Source organism: Cariama cristata, unplaced genomic scaffold (genome assembly GCF_000690535.1).
Source record: "Cariama cristata isolate BGI_N322 unplaced genomic scaffold, ASM69053v1 scaffold28079, whole genome shotgun sequence".
NCBI lineage: Eukaryota > Metazoa > Chordata > Aves > Cariamiformes > Cariamidae > Cariama > Cariama cristata.
In genome coordinates, this window is record NW_009634520.1 from 30632 (window position 1) to 45305 (window position 14674).

General features: G+C 34.4%; 1 protein-coding gene across 1 annotated transcript in view; it reads left to right on the forward strand.

Annotated features, from left to right (window-relative positions):
- Positions 1 to 8002: 8002 nt before the first annotated feature.
- Positions 8003 to 14674, forward strand: part of LOC104167065 (dnaJ homolog subfamily C member 1-like) — a gene marked incomplete at its 3' end in the record, with an annotated part of 30310 nt that continues 23638 nt past the window's right edge. The window contains exons 1-3 of the mRNA XM_009707189.1: positions 8003 to 8050; positions 8434 to 8568; positions 9397 to 9443. Coding sequence (XP_009705491.1) covers positions 8003 to 8050; positions 8434 to 8568; positions 9397 to 9443 — 230 coding nt within the window. The remainder of the gene's footprint in view (positions 8051 to 8433; positions 8569 to 9396; positions 9444 to 14674) is intronic.

Here is a 14674-nt window from a genome sequence, read left to right on the forward strand (position 1 = left end):
GCATCTCTGTGTGTGTGTATGAAAATATATGTTGTGGATGTGTGTGAGTATATGGGCATATAAATTGGGGTCCTTCAGGGCTGATAGGGCTGAGGAAGTTGCTAATAAATAGTTGATGTTTATTCTGAAAGTTGATGCCTGTGGGGATTATTCACTGTGTAAATGTTGTGTTGATGCGTAAGATAATGGGTAGATTTTTGAAAATGTCTGTGTTGGAGATAATTGTTCTCTGTTGGCTTCTTTTATAGCTTTAATATTTTCTTTTCAGCCGTACATCCTATATCCTGTCTCTTGTATGCCCTTTCCTCATTTTTAGGACATCAGAAGGGAGGCTAATAAACACCTTTCAAAAATATGAAAGGTTTTAGAGCTTACAAGTCAATTAAAGATGTGGTCACAAAAGTGACAGCAACAGTTCAGGTGACACAAATTCAGTAATTAGAAGCCAGAGCATTTTTTGAGGGGTTGTTTTTTAAATTTATTTTGGTCTTTGGTTTTCTTTAAGACCTAAGTCTGTGGTCATTAGTAATCTCCCTCCAAAAAATTGCACTTATGTGGAGATCTGGGAAGCAGTTATTGGAAAAGACAGGCTAGGTGTGTAGGAGCATATGGGTCGGTAATGTCAGTTCTGGTGAAAGGGTGTAATGAGAACAGCATAAGCAAGAGGAGGAGGAGGTAAAGGCCTGGTATGGATGTAACTTTGCAGATTCTCTAATTTCCTTTAGTTCCTTAACCTCTCGAAAGAAGCTGGACACATACTAAAGCGAAAATGTAGGAAGAAAACTGTATAAACAATCAAATAGCATATTTTGGGCATTACGTTGTAGGAAGGGTTGCAACTTGTTAGATCCAACATGCCAAAATTGTCGCTGCCTTATACTGATGTTCCACAGAGGTGAGTGTGGACTGCGTTTAGTTGTCTTTGGGTATAGTGTCACCTCTCTTGTAAATCAGGGCGCTGTGCTTTCTAGGGGCAAAGGCACTGAACAAGAAATGCACTGCAGGAGACATCGCATTTTGCTTTCCCTGCTAACCTGGACCGCAAAAGCAGTGCTCGCTCTTTGTAGCAATTTAGTTCCTGTGAATATATTACAGGATCAGGATTTTTGCAGGGAATATTTTTATCTGAGAGCTGTAGACTGGAAATCTCTGATGCAACAGGCAGATTTTCAAGAAGAGTCCCTAGAAACAACTTCCTTTAGCCTATAAGGGAATACATACAGGTATATATAAATATATAAAACTACCTATATTATAAAAATATATGTAACATTATAGAATATAGGTAAAAAAAAATCTAATATATAAAATGGAATAAAAATAAATACGTAATATTGTTCCTGGAAAAACATGTGAAATAAAGGATACCTACTCATTCCTTCCATTTGAACTACCAGAATAAAAACCTAAATGGAAATAAACTATAACAGTAGACAGGATTTTGAATTAGTCAGTATTGGCTTTAATAATGTGCTCAGTTGTTTTGTAGCTTTTCTCCATTTTGAATTTGAAGAGTAATTGTAAAAATGTTGAGAGTTGGTGAGCGTTCTCTGCATCTCAGACAAAGCTTATGTTAAGTCATAAGTTATGGTTATACATGACAGTATTCTCTTGGGCAGTCTAATTTTTCCTAAGTAATTGTTTTCTGAAAATCTAAGTAAAAAAGGTAACAGGCTAAAATAGTTTCAACAGAAGAAAAAAATTACATGTAAATACCGTTGTTCAAATTGGTCAAGAAAACCTAAGCTCGTGTAATTGAGCACATGTGCTGAGGAGAACACTTTTTTTGGTTTCTCAAGCATGAGGCAGCAGAATTTTCATTCATTTGTCATGCTAGGCTGAAAACAGAGTCGTCTTTCATTTGACACACTCCCCTGGAAACAAACATGCCAGTGAAGGGATTGTGCCAGTTATCAGAAGCTCACAGGAATACATTGTGCTGGTTTGTATTAATTTTCATTTCATGAATTGCTTTAAAACTTAGCAACATAAAAAAGCATTAAAACACCTTTTTAGCATTATTTTTAGTTCCTACGTATTTCCCTGCTGTGCTGTTATTCAGTTTAAATCAAGGGAATGTTGTGAGACACATGGATTGGTTTGCAGCAGAGCAGATCTCTCCTGCCTGGGTATACTTGGAGCGTTCATCTGTAGAGAACCAGCAAATTTGAGTTTAACTCATTTTACATCCTTGAAAAAGATGAGTGTCTTAGAAAGAAGTTCAATAAAAATAAAGGGTGAATTGAACACAGGTTATGCAGCAAGAAATTTAAGCTGAAACTCAGCTGGTATCTGTTAGCTATAAAAGTTCACAGATAATGCTTGGTCTTCTGGGAGACGCTTGCTTTTCCTTCCTAGAGTTATATTCTTCAGGATTGCCAGCAGGACCTTCCCACCTCCAGAATTTGCTACAGGACTCTTATTTCCCTCATAGATGTTTTTCCAAGTGCAAATTTGGCAAACTCAGGTGTACTTCTTGGAACTAATCTGGTCCTGGGAGCTTAAATTAGAACCAGGTTGCAGTGGATGCATGTGAAGCAAATATGGGAGTGGTATTTTAATCAAGTTTGATATGGGTGAGGATTCATTTATTTCCTAGTCTTGTGCTGTTGCTGCTGTTAGAGGAGCAACCATGTTAGATATGGATATGTCTGCTTTATGTAGCCGTTGCTTTTCCTCCTGGTGCTACTGAGCAGTTTTTATGTGTAGAAACAGCATGCAGGTGTGATTTTTTTTTTTTAAGTTATCATTATTATTACTTTTTAAAGGGAAATTACTTTCCAAAAAGGTGTTTGAGGAAACCAGGATGCTTGTGATTGTGCACAGAAGATATGTATTGTGACATTTAAGGCTATTAGTACTGATGGTGGGAATTTTTTTGTTTGTTTCTGAGTGAGACTCATTTACTCTTTTTTTTAAAAGAAAGGTTAGAAAGTCTAGAGTGAATGCAAGCCACTGAATTATACATTTTTGGTGATAAGCTTCCCGAGTCAGAATGGCCTTCAAGCAGATTGAAGAGGTATGTGTCAGCCTATGCTGAACCAAAGTGGGGATGAGAGTTGGGTTGGAAGAAGGGTCACAGCTCTATGGTTTCCATTGTAAGAATTACCTAGAGAAGGGCTGTGGAGCAACAGTGGTTGCTGTTCTGTCCCTGTTTAAGAATGAGACACTGAGGAGGGGTCACACTGTGTTCCTTGATGTTGCTGAAGGAATGAGGACTGTGGATATTTAATTGTTGGCCTACAGTCGTGTTTGCTCTTGATGCTTATGGATATTAGTTTTCTGTGGACTTCACATGAAAACAACTGGGTAGAATGTAGCAATGTTGACACAATGCTTAATAGACAACTGTAGCTTCTGCCCAGTTATCTGCCCCTGCTTGTTTTGTGAATTTTTGTGGGACAGCCTGTGCATCCTGCAGTTTCAAATCACCGAAGAAAAATCTGTGATTGTGAATTTACCAAGCTTACTTTTTGTTCCTTTTTCTGCTTCAACTCGTATACCTCATGGTTACTGAAAGGGAAGTAGTGATTTACACCCCTTCTTCTACACAAAATTTCTGAATGGAATATTTTATTGAAGAAACCATATACATTTGAATTGCTCTTGAATTTAAAAAAACCCACAAAACAACAAACAAATGCAAGAGTTATAGAAGTTTGATTTATGATTTGGGAAGGCTGAAAAAGGCTTCATGAAGGCCTGCCTACACTGAGGTTATATGCAGAAATAAGGTTCATACTTGAAATACAGTTAGCTGGTGCTCTGTACAATTGTCACTTTTGGTTACCGTATATGTGTTGTGGAAAATTCTACACAGTTATTCAGCAGTGCTGCAATGAAATAGATATACTGATGTCATTCTATTTTCAGCCATTAACAAGTTACTGGACAAACTGCAAGTGAATAGAAACTTGATTTCTATCCGCATACTTGGTCCTCTGGATCATGTGCCTTCCCATTACTAATAAAGATAATACCACTGATTTGAAGACATAGCAGACATATTTAAAATCCAAGATAAATTGAGCACATTTACTGCCTTACAAGCAGTTGCTAAATTCTAAGTAACTAAGTCTTGCTGTGTAACTGCATTGCACTCAAGGGAACAATTTAGGTTTTGAATTGTATATGTCGGTAAGTGAAAACTATGTAGACATTGATTATTTTTTCCCCTTGACCTAATCACTGTTTGCCTATGGCAATATCTGATATGTTACGTGTTCACCAAGAATTGTCTTGGGACCGCAATGAGGCTTTTTTTTTTAGCTTCATTAGTAATCATAGTTGCATTAGGACTAGAAGGCAGTGCAGTAATACACTTGTACTGTACTACCGGTTTTTTCTATTTATTGTAAATGTGGAAGTGAACTCTGTAGGTGGGAGTCTGAACTTGTATAGACAGAGGAGACCAGATTTGAATCTTTGTGCGTTTTCAGCGAGAATTTAATTTTAAAAAAGCAGGCCAAATGCCTATTAAGATTAATTTTTTGTGTGTTGTGAAAAAATCCTTTATTTGTTTCTCTTTAACTATTTGTAGTCTAATGATAGAACTTTTCTTGGTAATACTGGAGAATATGGAAATGATGCTGAGTAAAATAAAATTTAGTAATGTGTTTTTCATTGTCTGAATTGAACAAACTGCCAAAAGGAAACGACATAAATAGTGAGAATGTTTCCTCTTCTCCCCCACCCTGGGAATCTGATGTGTATCACCCTTTAGACAAAAATTAAAAATTCCACAGAGTACCTTAAGAAATGTGTTTCACTTTTGACATACTGTTGATTCTTTCAAATGGTAATTTTGTTTGTGTGCTAAAATACTTGTTTGTAGTGTAAGGGATTATGCAAAAAAGTGTAAAAAATTGAATTTTTAACTTCTACCTGGAGGTCATGTAACTAGACACATGGACTCTCTGCTTGTTCAATAAAGTGTTAGCAATTAAAAAATTCCCACATGAATACTTGAATATTTGCATGCATAAGAGGCCAAACTGTGGCTTACCTAAATACAGACTTGCAGTTTAGCGTTTCTGGAAACTAATTCTAGCACAAAACACCTTTTCCTCCATTGGCTTTGTCTACCATGTGCATTTTTTCCAGCTATGCAGCTGACAGCTGAGTAGTTTTAATTTTAGCTTAGAGCATTCATTTTGCATTATCTTTTAATATAAGCACTTATATTATGCTCTGTTTTTTAAAATATACATGATGGAATATTGCCATTTTTCCTCCTGAACAGCAGTGACTTATATGAAAGTGGGCTTAGATGCTGCATGTGGAGGTGTGTGCTGTTGTTGCAGTGAGAGTAGTTCTTACCTTGTAAGATCCAATAACTGGAAATGGGTGCATAGAGAGATTGCCATACCATGGAAGTGTGATGAGACAATATTGCTTTGAAAAGATAGTTATCAAGAAATAGGGTGATGCTTTTGATGTTTGTATCCACATGAGGGAGACAGTGTGACAGGCTTATTTGCCTTAATTGGTGGCAAAACTTGCCAACCTTAAGCACAGTTGGAGAAATCACTGAGTGCACTAGCTGTCTGTAACACTACCAACTCCTGCTATTAACTGGTATGCCTATACAGATTTAATTTTCCCCTCCTTAGATATAAATGAGATCGAGGTTTCTGAATTGTAACTGGAACCATCCAACACATCTTCTGAGCTTTTTCTTTAAAACAAACAAAACCTTAGTGTGGTCATGGCTTTCTCTCTAATCTTTTGGACTTCTGCCCTAAAACGTAAAATAATATCTTAGTCTGTAGAAAACACTGACTCTTAACTCAGCATTTTGTTGCTCAGCCTTTATGGAAATGTTACTGAAGGTGGCCAACAGAGTCAGTTAGCTTTAAATGAAAGTCGCTTAGAACAGCTGACTTCAATATTGTAGATGTCTCTTTATTAGTTTGAAAATAATAAGCTACAAATAATTATTTAGAGTCATACACTGCTAGAAAGCTCTGTAGTGACAAGAGGCTTTTCTCAAAAGCCAACCACTTTTGTTCAGGGTGGCTCCTAGAGGATCTGGAACCTTGTCTGAAGATGCCTAACATTACCCATAGGTAGCATTAATTAGCAAAAAGGTTGGAACATACAACATTTTTGTGTGTTGTGTTTGACCATATTCTGAAGAATCGATTAGCAGGCAGACTCACTGTCGCTTTAGAAATTTATATGGACCAGTTGTGATTAAGTCACTTACAGCAACATCCCATATTTAATTACTCATTGGTATTATTGTCTGCTTTTCAACCTTTTAGGGACTTAATTACAATTAGCTAATATGTTCCTAAAGATGACTTTTGTGGTTTAGCTAAAACCATGGCCAGTAAACTGTTTCCTGATTTTTTTTTTTTTTTTATTTGCTATGATTGGGTTTGGTAGATGAGGGGAAACAAAACAATCTCTAAATTATTTCTGGTAACTAAGATGAACGATCTGTTTTTGTAAATTTATACATTTTTGTTTCAAAGGTGAAGCAACATAAATATTTAAGCAACTTTATTCTTTCAGAGTTGACTTGGGATCTTTTGCTTTGCTTAAGCATGAAACAGATCAACTGCCTTTTGTCCTGATCTTTTACACAAATAATCATGCTGCTCCCAAATAAAATGAAACTTTAAATTGTTTGAATACAACTGAAAACATTGTAACTTTTTTGCTTGTTTGTTGTTTGAAGTAGTTGGAAGAATACTGTGGGACAACTCTTTAATATGCTTTTATCAGGTTTTTAACTGTTCATCAGAAGTGTTCAAAAAATAATACCAAGCACATCTAAATATGTGGTAAAGAAGGAATACACTGTAGTTTACCCCAAATTCATGGTCTGGAGGCACTGCTTTCTTGAGATTATCATGGTCTCAATCTCTAATTTTAAAAAAAAATTCTTTACATTTTCACATTTATTTAATATAATTCTATTAAATCTACATTTCAAGAATTTAATGTTTCTTTGTGCTCAGAATAGATATTTAGTCACTGTCTCTTCCTTCCCCTTAACCAAGAGTTAAAAATAAACCTATAAAACAATGGCAGTATGAAACAACTCACTGGCAGTAATCAAACTGGAAGCATGTGCTGAACCAGAGGAACTCTGCTGTGGTGTGCACACACTTTAGAAGTAGCTGTTGGAAAATTTAAAAATGAAAAAATGTGTATGCAATCTTTTCAGGAGAAATCTTCCTGTGAGTAATAAAAGCACCTTCCTTTGACAGACAAGAGACTATGGAAACTTTGGTCTTGCATTAGGGGATAATACTAGCTTCCTTAAAACAAAATTTCAAAGCTGAGTTTTCTCAAATTCTGCATTTTTGCCCACTTTTTCTCCTTCCCCTCCTCCAGTCTGTCTTTGATATTCACTCCTGGCCCAAACTTGTATACAGCATTATTATAGCCTCATGTTATAAAACTGAAAATTTTAAAATGAAAATAATGATTTGCGATAAAAAGCCTGACAGACTAATTATAGTATTGCAATAATTATTATCTTATTTCAGCTCTGTTCCTCTCACAGCTGATTCAGATCTGGGTTTTGGTGTTTTTTAATCCCTATTGACACTGTAATTTTGAGAGAGAGAATATACTGGGGAACAACATATATAAAATCAAGAAATAAAAATTGTCAGATAAATAGTTGTTTTCTAAAATGTTGCGTTGGACATGTTAGTAATAGAATGCAAGTAGTTCTGTTTAAATGTGATGGTTTGTGGATTTTCTGGTGAGTGTATCACCTATATACTATATAATACAACTCTCGAAATCTTCCATTTCTGGATATCTTTATAGCATGTACTAAATAGCAGTCATTACTTCAGACATTTGTGCATTGTGCAGCTAAGTTGGTACACCATTGATGCATTTTATGTTCTGAGTTTAATTTTTTTCCCAGAATGTGTGCAATTCTTACAATGATTAAGGTATAGATTGATGTCAGTGCTACAGTATAGCTTCAAGACTGCAATTTGAAGCTATTTTAGAAAAATACAATTCTTTAGACATGGTGAAGCTGGAGTTGAATGGAAGTCCTATTAGTGGTGAATTACATGTAAATATTAATAAGGGAAGAGTTCATAGCAAGTCCTGAGTTTGGGAAATTGAGCATGATAATTTGCTGAAATTGTGTGTGTCTTGAAGTTATGCAGATGCCATAATTTTCAGTTTTTATTTGAACTTTTAAATGCTGTAAAAGGTGCCCGAGTTACTTTTTAAGCAAGAAAGTGGAAGTTTTGGCAAATATCATTGTAATGGATGTATGGTAATGATAATGAAGGAAGTTCAGATGAAAGATGAATTGGACTGAATGACTGTTCAATCATTTAGGCTAGGCTAGTTGCGTGGTTTGGTTGTTAGACATGTCAAATTATGTTGCCTTATTTTCTGCACTTGGTTGGCTCTCTTCACATCTCTTCACAAAGTTCTGGGAATTAGTTTCTGACAGTTTGCTTTGTTTTCCTTTTTCAGGATGCTTCCTCTGCAGACATTCGGAAAGCATATCGAAAGCTTTCACTAATTTTACACCCAGACAAGAATAAAGATGAAAATGCAGAAACACAGTTTAGGCAAGTAAGTGCAATGTGTGGCAATAAAAGTTTTGGAGAAAATAGAAGCAGAGCTTTTTATGATGATGTCGTTTTAGTAAGAACGATGGTACACCTTTGAAATGGCTAAGTTAAATTACTTAAGTTAAATGACTGAATTAGTTTTTTGATGTAGTTAGATTAAAAATAAGTACACTTCTTCAGAATTAACTTGTTGAATAACTCAGATTTAGTATTTACCTATATATTAAAAATTCATTGAATGTAATACTTAGACTTACGGTCTTAGGAGGAAAATGTGTTTTGCACTTTATGTAAGACTGTTTATAAATAGTCTTTTCAAAGGCAGTAGGGAAAATTTCTGCTCAGTTCTGAATGCAAGTCATATGTAGGCATAATTTGATGAAAATAATTTTTTAGTGTTTGAGTTTTCACCTTTTGAATTGTTACAGAGTGAAAGCACCAGACTCTTGTAATTAGCTCTGCCTTTAAAAATATACTTCTAATGACTATAATACAAGCTACTTAACTTCAGTAAGATCTGTAGGATGAAACAGATGATACTTTTTATTTTTAAGGTGTAACTGAGACAAGACTCAAGTTGACAGATGTGAGGAGAAACAAAAAAAAAAATCTTCTACAGAGTTGCTTGTTTGTGTATCTGATGACACTTTGTACATGAGTATGTCACTGCTTCTTTTGCATATTGAGTTTGCTTCTTAGTGTTGTAGGGAGAAGTGAAAACTAGCAAATGTCATTAGTTGGCAAATGTAAAATATGATGCTGCTATTCAAACTTTATAAACTCAGTCCTAAAGTAAACTCTGTGTGTTGTTTTTCTTTTCTTGTTTTAGTTGGTGGCCATCTATGAGGTTTTAAAGGATGAAGAAAGGAGGCATAGGTGAGTTAATTTGCACAGGTTCTTAAATAAAGCATTCATGCCAGTGATACATTGAAGTTCTGTTTGACATAATTGTAACTCTTTAGATGATTTTTTGCATAATTTGTTTGTAATTCCTATGTAGCTGTTTAAAGATTGTATGTGGCTTAAAGGGTAAGCTGGTGTGTATTTTTTTGTGTGATATACTGGTTATTCTCCTTTAAAACTGGTATTTGAAAGAACTTTAAAAGCTAACTGTTATTTGGAGCAGTTTTTTTAACACTTAACAATTATATCACTTGGTTTAGTTGTGTTAATTATCATTGTTTTATTAAAGCTGTGGTTGAAAATACAGGCCACTCATTCAACTGTCAGTTGTATCTCACAACAAACCTTTTATTGATATAGTATGATATTTAGGGATTATTTCCAGTGTATGTCACCTTCGTTGTTTTCTGTTGCTTAGTTTATTGTTTTTCCTTTCAGATGTGTTATCTATAATACTGTAAACTTTCATATACACAACATAATTTTAAAAAAAAAACGAAAACAAAACAACCCAAAACCAAACTAGTAGTCCTTCCTACTTCAGGAGGAGGTCCAGCAGTACCTGAAGGGGATAGGATTAAGAACTGAAAACATGGGGCTGATCTGCTTTCTAGAAGACTATTTTGAATGTTTTTTCTTTTAAGCGGATGATCATTTAAACTAATGATTATCAGGGAAACTGGGAAGCTGAAAGAGTTTTGCTTTGGGGTTGGAGTTTTAGTAAATCATCTTTCAATTTACAGGTCTTTAAATAGGTCTTCGTGAGACATTTCTTGAAGGTTTTTTAGCTTTGTGGATGTCTTGGCAGCAGTCCAGGTTTTATTGTACAGATTATCTAATTTTTGATAATCCTCTCTTGAAGTGTCGTGAAAGTGTACTTCATAGAATTACTTTTGGAAACTTGTGGTGTTGTTTTTTTTTTTTTTTCATTTCACCTCTCACAAGAGAATTTCATTGTGAAGTTCTACTCCAGGGAAGTTTGGAGAAAAAAAAAATGTTAGTTAAGTGGTTTCAGACCACTTGAAAAGTGAGTTATCCGCAAAATTTTCCTGCCTTTTTGTTTATAACATTGTTTACATATGCTTTGTGATACTGCCTCTCTGGAACTTAGTTCCAATATGGAACTTCTAGGAATTTCTTTGCAGCTGTAATAACAGCTTTTTTGCATGGAACTGTGATGCAGTAGTTCGTAAAAATCATTGTGAATGTGACTAACTTACCCAACTTGTTTGTGAGAATATTGTTAATTAGTGCAGCACAGTGATTACAAATGAGAAGTTAAAGCAGCAGTAGATTGTTCTGGCTTAGATTGATTTCACTGTTGATAACTTGTTTTGTACATGGACAATGTTGTATTTTTCTTGCACAGTGTGGATGTATGGTTGATATTGTTTCTATAGTCAATAAAATATAAATGAATTGGATTAAATAGTGTTTACCTTCAGAGAATTTTCTGGAAGTAATATGCAGAATTTAGAAATAATGTGTAGAGTAGCAGAGCTATATGGTCTCATTGCTTTGAGAAAACCTTTATTGATCAGATTTATTACACAGTCTAATGATAAACTCTCAGTTGAGCTTGTAAATGGAGGGTGTATTGTGTAAAGGATTGTTGTAGCATGTCTTTAAAACAAGTCTTAAGTAACTGTGCTTAGAAGCTGTTCCACCTGTAATAATATTGTTTCTGTTGTAAGGTAACTCATGGGTTTCTTGCAACCGTACAGCAAAGGAAAGGGGAGGAGTTGTTGCTTTTTGGCATCTTCCTGCTTTAGGTGTTGATATTTGGCTATGCATTGTGTGAGGTGATGCCTGGTCACTGTCATGCCTGTGCACTGGGGGGAAAAACTATGCTGCACCCTTTATCTCTCAGGACTTGTCAACTAGGTTTTATCCTCATTCCAGAGTCACTTATTTGGGTCTACTGTAACAAAACTTTCTGCCAGATATCTTCCCACCCTCTCCCCTGCAATCCCTTGGCAGTGTCGTAGTTTTTTTATTTCTGAAGTAACTCAAAGGCCTGATGGGATGAGATGCAAATTTCTTACAAATTAGTTGATGAGGAATTCTGGCAGTTTAGCGGGGAGTCCCTTCACAACTGGACACCTAAATGGTTTGGGGCATGGGATTACACCACCTTGAGAAGAGTGAGCTGCAGGCTTCTGCTTCTGTACAGTGAAGTCAGCCATACCTGCCTCTTCCTATTCATCTCCAGAGTGATGTAATCCAGCATTGGTCCTGGTGGGCGTACAGAGTGGAACCCATAAAGGCAGAAAATAAAGTCCTGTACTGTATAAGTGAGTGATTAACTCATTTTGAAACAATAAAACTGGATCTAATTACACCCTTCCTCCAGGTTGTGGTGAATGTCAGAGGTGTTAATTGTTTGTGTGTGTGTACAGAGGCAGCATTCTAAAAAGGCAGATCTGTTGGTCAACTATATGTAATCATTTTTCTAAAACCTTTGTATTTTCATATTTATCAGTGAATTTTAATTTTATCTGATGGCAGAAGCCTTTCTTAAAATATTACAGTTTCTCTACTGACAATTATAATACAGGGCTTTATAATTAAAATTTGGTTTGCTTTTTTGAGAAAGTTACATAGTTGCTTGTGAAGTATATTAATGTTAGTAGTAGTGCTACAGAATATAGCAATATTACCATGTTAGTACTTTCTCTTACATACTTTGATACATAATCAAAACATTCTAGTATGCTAACATTAAATGTGCATACAGGATTGTTTAATGTAACAATGTTTAACATTAAACGTACATGCAGCAGAACATAGTATTTTGTTTTGCATACACACTGCAGAGTGTGTGAAATTCTACAGAGAAGTTTATCTTTAGGGTATGTAGAGATAGGTGCATTTCCTGAAATACACTTTACTTTAGGGCATTTATTGGTAAAACAACTTGACAATGATAAATTTTATTAGCCTTTAATTGTTTTTAATTAGTAGATAGTTCTACACACTTCTATTAATTGTAATTAGGCAAAAATCTTAGATTTTTAATCTTTAGATTGTTACCGTTTTAAGGAGCTTTTTTTTTTACCTACCAGGCCTATCCTCTGTAACAATGTGGGCTTGATTACAGGAAGCATTTGCAAAGGAATCAAGATATACTTGTTTAAAGTAAGAAAGGTGTTTATCTTGCCTCTCATTATAATTAAATATCTGTATTCATAGGTATAAATTGTTCTGGCTGATGTTGCACTGGATGTCTTTGACAGCTTGAGGGAAAAAGGCCCCCAAAATAAAAAATGCCAGTGCAGTCTTCCCATAGTTCAGAATAGGTCTCATTAATTCAAGGTTATAGTATATAAAATCTATCAGATCTCTGAAATTATTTGAAATATGAAATGTAGTGGCTCTCTTAAATGGAAAAGTAAATTACGTTAAAATAGATGATATTGTAATTAGCACTAGAGTTAATGGAAATTTTTTTCTTGCAGTGTAATTGATTTTTGCAAAGAGCTCTAAAAACTATTTCATGAAACTTTATAGAAGAATGAAATTTTAATGATCTTGCGATTTGTTATTTGTTTAGTACAAGACTAAGAAGTCTTGTATAGAATCCTGAGTTTTAAATGAAGATTCAACTTAAGTTATAAATGGGGATTTTTTGTTTTGTTTTTCTGTTTCTGTATTGGTGCTTTGGGGTTTTTGTAGCTTGCTGACTGCTACATTTCAGAGACAACTGAAGACAACAGGCGTACTCATATGTCAAAGACTTGCTGCATTCTGTGTACATATGTCTGAGGAAAAAATACTGTAGATGTATTTTTCCTTTTCAGCTTGTTTTTTTTTTTCTTACATAGAGTAATAATTAATATAGGTTGCCAGAAGAAGAATGCTTTGTAAATAAATTTTGAATGTAGTTCTCGACGCACATGGATTAACTAACTATCTTTCATGGTTTATACAGGTTTCTATAAAGAAATTCTTTAATGAGAAACTTGCTTCTAATTAAACCACATCCTGAATTTGGAGACCAAGATTTAAAAATTATGGGAAGCTTCTGAGTTTCAGTAGGATCATTTTCCAGTTAAAATCCTAAAAATCATTGATATCTTTATTTTTCAAATACAGAGCTTAATTACTATTGAAAGCAGTGATTTATCTTTTAACAGTATATATTCTAAAAAGTGGGTTATAATAGAAGCTATCTTCCCTTAAAATGGCCAGTCGTGTGAGCCATAATGCTCATTGATAGTAAAATCAATAGAGCATTGATTCTGAGACTTAATCCTTGGAGACTGTTGTTCAGAACAGCGGACATAGCCTAGTAAATAGAGAGTGCTGTTTAAAGTGTTTAATCCAAGAGACTCTGCTGTCTTAATTTATTTTTTTCTTAACAGATAGTTTATAATATAACGTGGTTGCCAAATGTTAGTTTGCAATCTTGTTTTACGTATTACTATATTGTACCATTAGCATACATGGACCTTATTTAATCAGTAGCCACGTTTTAAGTACGTCAGTTAACAAGCCTTAGTGTATGAGAGAGGCAAATGCGTAATAAATTTATAGTAGTATTAAAAAAAAATTTCATGATTCCACATATAGTTCTCTGAAGCTTTCATAGGAAGAGCATCTTTTGTGAAATCTTGTTATCAACCTAATTTATTTTAAAAATGGTTTTGTTTCTAAAATATTTTCTTGTATTCTAACAAGAAAATGTTTAGCAAATGCATTATTATTTTTCAAATGCTAAGACTTCTACTTAATTCTTAAACAAAAAGTTAAGTAGAAGTTTTAGTTTTGAAATAACATCCTAAGCAGTTTTTCTGAACAGAGTTTGTGTTAAGACATCACTAGTTAATTCATTCTGACTTACTGGGAAAGAAAGAATGTATTACTTCAAATTTTACAATAATGGATATTAATCTTGGTATTCTCATAATTGTCATGGAAGGTAGAATTTCGTAATATTAATTTTACTTCTGGTAGCATTCAGAACACTGCAGAATCCTGAGGTGTTAAATCTTTGCATAGAAATAACAGTGCCAACTTGAACAAATGTTTTATCAGAGATCAGCTCTTCTAGATGTGTTGAATTAAAGTATATTTTTTTAACTGAAAACCATTGCCTCTTTTTCTGCTTAAAAAAATGAATTTACTTGTGGAAATTTTTTTTAGTACATCTCCAAGGTATCAATTTAATAACTATCAAAGTAGCTAGTGCAGTTGTTGCATTT